This window comes from Eufriesea mexicana, unplaced genomic scaffold (genome assembly GCF_001483705.2).
Source record: "Eufriesea mexicana isolate 0111107269 unplaced genomic scaffold, ASM148370v2 scaffold8076, whole genome shotgun sequence".
Lineage (NCBI taxonomy): Eukaryota > Metazoa > Arthropoda > Insecta > Hymenoptera > Apidae > Eufriesea > Eufriesea mexicana.
Window position 1 is genome coordinate 526,892 of NW_016915847.1, and position 7,513 is coordinate 534,404.

The 7,513-nt window shown below is 32.8% G+C and overlaps 1 protein-coding gene across 1 annotated transcript in view; it reads left to right on the plus strand.

Annotated features, from left to right (window-relative positions):
• Positions 1-7,513, plus strand: part of Rpn2 (Regulatory particle non-ATPase 2) — a 182,328-nt gene that overhangs the window by 7,904 nt on the left and 166,911 nt on the right. Inside the window, exon 9 of the mRNA XM_017907450.1 lies at positions 7,230-7,445. Within this exon, the coding sequence (XP_017762939.1) occupies positions 7,230-7,445 (216 nt within the window). The remainder of the gene's footprint in view (positions 1-7,229; positions 7,446-7,513) is intronic.

Genomic DNA, 7,513 nt, shown 5'->3' on the forward strand with positions numbered 1-7,513 from the left:
TATAATATTTTCTTTTTTTTCTTTTTAATAATGTAGAACAAGAGAAATTGAATTATTGCTTTGATTTCAAGATATAGCTGTTATTTTCAATGTAGCATATAAATTGACTTTATCTGAGATAAATGATTAATCTGATCGAAACTGAAATACAGGGATTGAAATTTATTGCATTGGATTATCGTATTTTTAATTCATGCTTCCTACAATGGCTGATGATTCATTTTCGAATCGCAATCAGTGGACTGAAATAGTCTGCAATATGCGGAAAAATCTATAAATTGCAGGCTTAATTCTTGTTTAGCGTAATCTCTCTTCCTGACACGTCAAAGAAAGCAAGTTTTGAAATGTTCATTATAATATAGGCAATAAAACGATCATTCTTCGCATGATAGAAAAAGAATAATATATATAAGTAAGAAATTATTTGATCATTCTAATTTCAGACTCTTCTTTAAATTTCACAACCTGTATTTAGTCATCTGTTATTTTTGGAAATTATCGTTTCCACCTATTTTCCATAATTTTCATTATTTTACGACCAGAGAAGCATCAAAGCCTAACGACAGCTTAATGATTCGATCTCTGCTGCTCGATGATAAGAATAGATGCGTTCTAACATTTCTCAGCATTCTAATTCAAAGAATTTGGGTTAGGTCTAGGTCTTCGAACTAGTTTCCAGTCGACTGGATCAAAAATTTCACTACGAGATATTTTCTAGCATCTATTTTCCTGCACAGATGCAACCTAAAGCAACCAAAACTACAAGACAACTTTGCTCAGTCCTTGTTAGAAAAATAAATACCAGGAGTATCAAGATCACCAAAATATTAGGTACAAATTAAAGTTTTTGAAATAAGTGATTCAAATAACTTGGAATTTTTGACCAGGCTTATCAAACACTAAAGCAACCTAAGCATTTAGCGTTAGCACACGCCAAAGCAACCAAAACTACAAGACAACTTCGCTCAATCCTTGTTAGTAAAATAAATACCAGGAGTATCAAGATCACCAAAATATTAGGTACAAATTAAAGTTTTTGAAATAAGTGATTCAAATAACTTGGAATTTTTGACCAGGCTTATCAAAGACTGTTGTATGTCAATTAACAACCGAGACCTCTCTAATAATTCGGTCATTCTAGATCTCTTCATCGTACCTCGTTATTTTCACATTACTGGCAAGAGGAGAGACAGAGAACTGAAAAATGTCCATTCCATCGCAGAAGCATTATGCATCCTAGTGTACCCGAAGAAAGAGGAACGAAAGAACGATGCATGGCTCGGTTATATCACCACAGTTTCCGCTGAGACTTCACGCATAATCTCGGTCCATTTGTTTGCTAGACTCCCGTTCGCGAAATAACGGGGTCCATGCGACGTGGCATTTCTTTACCATACGATTCCACGCCGAGTAACGACGAAATCCACTTACTGTCGACGGGCAAATAGGTGCAGAACAAACTGCACCGATTTGTCAGGGCTGTTTCACCTGTCCGACACGTGGGCGAATATCGTTACGACGTGGAAACATGCCAAGATTTCCTTGTCACATGCCACTCCGTTGTGCTTCGAGTGAAAAACGAACGACGTAGTATCTAAGGCTCTGGAGCAGCGTTGATCGAAATGGCGGCGCACTTACGGCGCTGCGAGCGGTCGACAAAATGGCGGCCGCTCGGATCCCCGCGTCCTCCAGGATCCTGTTTCTCCGAGCCTTCCTTATCTCGAGAGGTTGATAAGCATCGAGATGGAGTAATTAAGCGATGATACGGTTAATTACCAAGCGTGTTCTTCACGTTCTATCGTTTTTGTGTCTTTATCAGTCGATTGTGGTGGAAATGGAAAGGAGGATCTGTGTGGATGTCGAAAGGAATGGCATTTTTGCTTTTTTCTTCGGGAATGCAATGAATTAAAGATTGGTTTGGAGAATGTGTTTGTAAAGGTTATGTAATCTATGTTGATCTAATCGTTGAAGATTATTGACATACCTGAATTAATGATACATTGGTTGCTAAGAGGAAAATTAGATTATTTGCAGAGATAGTAAATATTTGTGATATGAGAGGACAATAATTAAATTGTTGAGGTATAGTTTACTAAAAATGCTAGAAAATGTTATAAATTACAAGTTTCAAAGGACTTGCAATCGAGTTATATAGTAGTCAGATTGATCATGTTCATCGAATTTGGTTCTTGGATTTCTAGAAAACAATGATGATATGTATTTTCCTATTAAAATTAGGGAATTTTCACAAAGTTGAGGTGTTCATTTAATATCTATAGTATGATAAAATTTGTTAGTTTCTAAATTTTATTTATAATAGATATGCATGATTTTTCAAAAATTAAATATAAATTATGTATTTTGCTGTTAAAATTAAGAAATATTCAGAAAAGGATCAGACCTTGAGTGACTCAATTAATAGATTGAAATGTAATAATTAATATTAGATTTGAATTGAGTACAAATTTCTTCATTTTGTATCAATTAATTTATTTTTTGATAATAAATTTTCTTTGCATTAAGTTTAAATATATTCTAATAATTAGGTCCCATTTATAATAGATCTGAATTGGGTCTAGAAGACTAAAATTGCTGCATTTTGTATTAATTTTTCCAGATTTTCAAATTTTCCATTGAGAAGTTTTTCATTTTTAAAAACTTTCCAGTTTTTTAATAATAAATCTTTCTTGCATTAGGTCTCAATATTTCTTATAATAAATTCATTTTTGTAATTAATTTGAATCGAGTCTAGCAGACTAAACGTCTTCATTTTGCATTAATTTCTTCAGATGTATTTTCACTTTTACAAACCTTCCAATATTTTTAATAATAAGTTTTCTTTGCATTAAGTTTGAATATATTCTAATAATTAGGTCCCATTTATAATAGGTCTAAATTGAGTCTAGAAAACTAAAATTGCTGCAGTTTGTATTAATTTCTCCAAATGAGTTTTCATTTTTAAAGACCTTCCAATTTTTTAATAATAAATCTTTGTTGCATTAAGTTTCAATATTTCTTGTAATAAATTCATTTTTGTAATAAATTTGAATCATGTCTAGGAGACTAAATGCCTTCATTTTGCATTAATTTCTTCAGATATGTTTTCATTTTTAAAAATCTTCCAGTTCTGTGGCAAGAAATTTTTGTTGTATTAATTATGTATTAATTATTTTTTAAGATGGACTTTTTAATAACAAGGTTCTTTCTTTGAATATGTTTCAATTGAATCCAGAAGACTAAATGGCTGCTTCTTTTTAGACGTGTTTTCATTTTTAAAAATATTCCAGTTTTTTAATAGTACATCTTTGTTGTATCAAGTTTCAATATTTTTTATAATAAATTTGAATCGTGTCTAGGAGATTAAATGCCTTCATTTTGCATTAATTTCTTCAGATGTGTTTTCATTTTTAAAAATCTTCCACTTTTATGGCAACAAATTTTTGTTGTATTAATCATGTATTAATTATTTTTTAACATAGATATTTTAATAACGAGGTTCTTTCTTTGAATAAGTTTGAATCGAGTCTAGAAGACTAAATGGCTGCCTTTTTCGGACGTGTTTTCATTTTTAAAAACATTCGAGTTTTTCTCCTTGCCAAATATCCTTGCTTTTACCTCTCTTTGCTCTTTCACTTTTCGCTTTGTGCTCATTGGTCCTTTTTTAGTTCTCCATGGCTAATCCACTCACCTTTCCGCCGAAGTGCACTTTGAAACTACCAACGTGCCTGTGCTACACATTCACGCCGTACATCTTCCTTCTAAAACTTCATTTTCATTCATAGAATCAATTTAAATACACGGTTGCTCGAAACGAGAGTTTCAGTCTTGACCAAGTCGGCACTTCATCTTTTTCACATTACCTTAAATAAATTTCACGTGTTGTTCCCTCGTGTGACGAAGATTTCCTTCGTTTTCACTACGCTTGTTCCGTCGTGGAACAAGGAAGACCCGTTACGGTCTTCCAACAGCCAGGTCTTGGAGTCGAACAATTCGGCATCGGAATTTTCCGCTCCATGCCTTTAGCATGTTTGAATGCTTTACCTTTTTTCTTTGACTTCTCGTGTCGCGGAACACGAGAATCCTGGAAATCCCTAATTTAACGAAATTAGGCGACGGCTCTTAAGACTTGGCTGACAATAGGCCTGAGGGCTCCACGTGGTCCGCACACGTTGGAAGCCAATCATATTTGCCGAACTCCCGATTTCTCCTAAGGCCGATCTTAGGAAGATCGAGGAGCTCAGTTCCGTACGAGATCCAAGAAACACGGGTTCTCTAAAAGACACTTCTTCTCGAAACATCAAACAGTTCGGTTCGAGTCCTCAGAGACACGGTTCTCTTCAAACACTCCGTCTAACCGATTCAAATCAACAACACGCCACGTTCTTTTCTAAACGTCGAACGTCGTAGACACGACTCTTTTCCGCTCGTACAACTTAAACAGTTGCCAATATTAATTTGGCGGGCAACACGTGTCGTAGTCGCGGGACGGTCTTACAACCCGTCGGAAATACGAGAATTTCGATCGCGACGCGACAATTAGAGTAGCCGGAACATTAAACAGAGGACAGTAAAGTAATGCGTACTATAGAGAGTAATCATATCCACATAACCTGCCATAACTGCCGATTTTAGCCCGTGCGGCGATAGTACCCAGAGAACGTTTCGTGGACGCCGCCGATAGACGGCAGTAGTACACACGGAGCTTTCCGTGGATGCCGCCATGTGGCAGCAGTAGTGCCGAAAGGGTTAAGGTCTAGAGCAGGTAAGGGTTGTTTTATCGCGATGACTGTTCGGTGGTCTGATCTGTTCAATAACCTATAAAATTCTATAGGTTCATAGGTTAGTTGAATAGACCTATTTATTGGTATGGGGCATGACATTCCAAGGCTTAACAATTAGTTTTGTTATTTATTATGTTATACTATTAATTTTATTATTTATTTTAATTTTGTGATATTGCAACAAATTATTTATATCATTGCCATTTACTTTAATTAATACACTGTGAAGAAATAAATGTGATTTTAAAACGTTAAGCGTCAAGTCTGTTTTGTTCGCTTTTCCGTTTGATTCGCGAGATAAAATTCTGTCAAAATCGGCTTTTGGCCGAGGATTGGTTTAGGCTGTCGCGCTTTCGAGGCTGACACTGCCTTACAGTGCAACCTCGCTGCTTTTGTGGAAAATTTCCTCGTACCACGAATTTATAACCGCGGCCAACTCCTTCGTACCGAAAGGGTTAAAACAGTCTAAAGCACTCCACGCGGAACCAATCAGAGGAAACAATTTCGTTTGTCACAACGTCGAGAAACGGCAATTTTAATTTGGAATTAATGGGGTTGGTGTATGGGAAACACGCGTGCAGAGGAAATATAGGTTTTCAATAATAAATCGAGGCTAGTTAGGGTATTTATTGGATTGTTTGGAGTTATTGGGGAATAAATCTCGCGGCCATTGATTATGCGAAACTAATTGGACATATGACATGCAGTGCAATCGCGAAATATGCGACAATTTAACCTAAGTCTTTGAAGCAGTTACATCGACTGGGATAACTCGTAAATTCACCATGCTATTTGTCTTTGTTCGGGTAATTGTGTACACACGAAACTCCTAGACACGAAGCTAATATACACAAAAATAATGTAAAACAAATTGATATGGATAAAACTAGTATAAAAGAGATTGATGTGGATAAAATAGTATACGCATTAGTAATGGAGATGAAAATAATATAAAGATAATTGATGCAGATAAAAATAGTATTAACAAGAGGAATATGGATAAAATTACTTTAGATAAAATTGATGTAGATAAAATTCGTACATATGAATCAATGTAGAAATAAATGTGGATTAAATTAATATGGACGAAATTAATACACAAAAATGTGGAAATAACATATACATAAGTAATAGAGACGAAGTTAATATAAACAGAAGTATAGTATTAACATGAGGAATATAGATAAAATTATTTTAGATAAAATTGATGTAGATAAAATTCGTACATATGAATCATTGTAGAAATAAATGTGGATTAAATTAATATGGACGAAATTAATACACAAAAATGTGATAATAATATAGACATAAGTAATGAAGATGAAAATAATATAAAGATAATTGATGCAGATAAAACTAGTATTAACAAGAGGAATATGGATAAAATTACTTTAGATGAAATTGATGTAGATAAATTTCATATATATGAACTAATGTAGAAATAAATGTAGATTAAATTAATGTGGACGAAATTAATACACAAAAATGTGAATATCAATAAATTTAGTGTAAATAAAGAAGTAATACAGTTAAAACCTGATGAGATAAATGTGACAATTGAAAATTGAGAACTACTCATCAGTGATTTGAAAAGGAATAATTTATTATAAATTTTTGTCAGGAAATGATACATACATTGTTCAATGTAAATGGTAATTTTATGAATTTTGGAAATATTTTAAAGTTTTCTTAAATCTTATCACAGAGTATGATAAGACATAATCTTATGTAGAAACATGATTTTGTTTGTCAAGATAATCTCCAAGATAATTCCAAAAAACAAAAAACAGAAATTTATTATAAATATAGAAAATTAAGTATAAATAAATCAGTCAAGTATCTTGATGCTAAAATTTTAAAAAATTTTTAAAATGGAGTTAAGTACCTTAGTCTGTGAGTGAATTATAAATATAAATGTAAATGACAAAAGTAAATAACAGATATTTTAATATTTTCTTTTTATTTTTGAGATTATTTCTTCTGCATTTTTAAAATTCTTTTTCTGCATTTTCAAGATTGTTATTAAGATTATTTTCTCTGAATTATTAGGATTGCTTTTAAGATTATCTTTTTCTGAATGATTTAGATTACTTTTAAGATTACTTTTTTGAATTATTGAGATTACTTTTATGATTATTTTTTCTCAATTATTGAATTTACTTTAATTTTAATATTTTTATTTTAGTATTTTCATTTTATTTTTCAGATTATTTCTTCTGCATTTTTAAATTTCTTTTTCTGCATTTTCAAAATTATTATTAAGATTATTTTCTCTGAATTATTATGATTGTTTTTAAGATTATCTTTTCCTGCATTTTTAAGATTACTTTCAAGATTATTTTTTCTCAGTTATTGAGGTCACTTTTAATATTATTTTTCTGTATTTTCAAGATTACTTTTAAGATCATTTTTCTCTATTTTTAAGATTCTGTATTTTTCATTTTCCAGTATGCTCAAGAAACACAACACGAAAAGATCCTTCGAGGATTAGCTGTGGGCATCGCGTTCACTATGTATGGTCGCTTAGAAGAAGCTGATCCCTTGGTCTCTTCCCTTTGCTCTGACAAGGACCCGATTCTCCGAAGAAGCGGCATGTATACACTTGCGATGGCCTACTGCGGAACCGGAAACAACCAGGCCATCCGGAAGCTGCTGCACGTTGCTGTAAGTTTGTATGCCTTGCTTTTACCTTTCTCTGATATTTCTTCAACTACATTTGTATTTTTATTTAT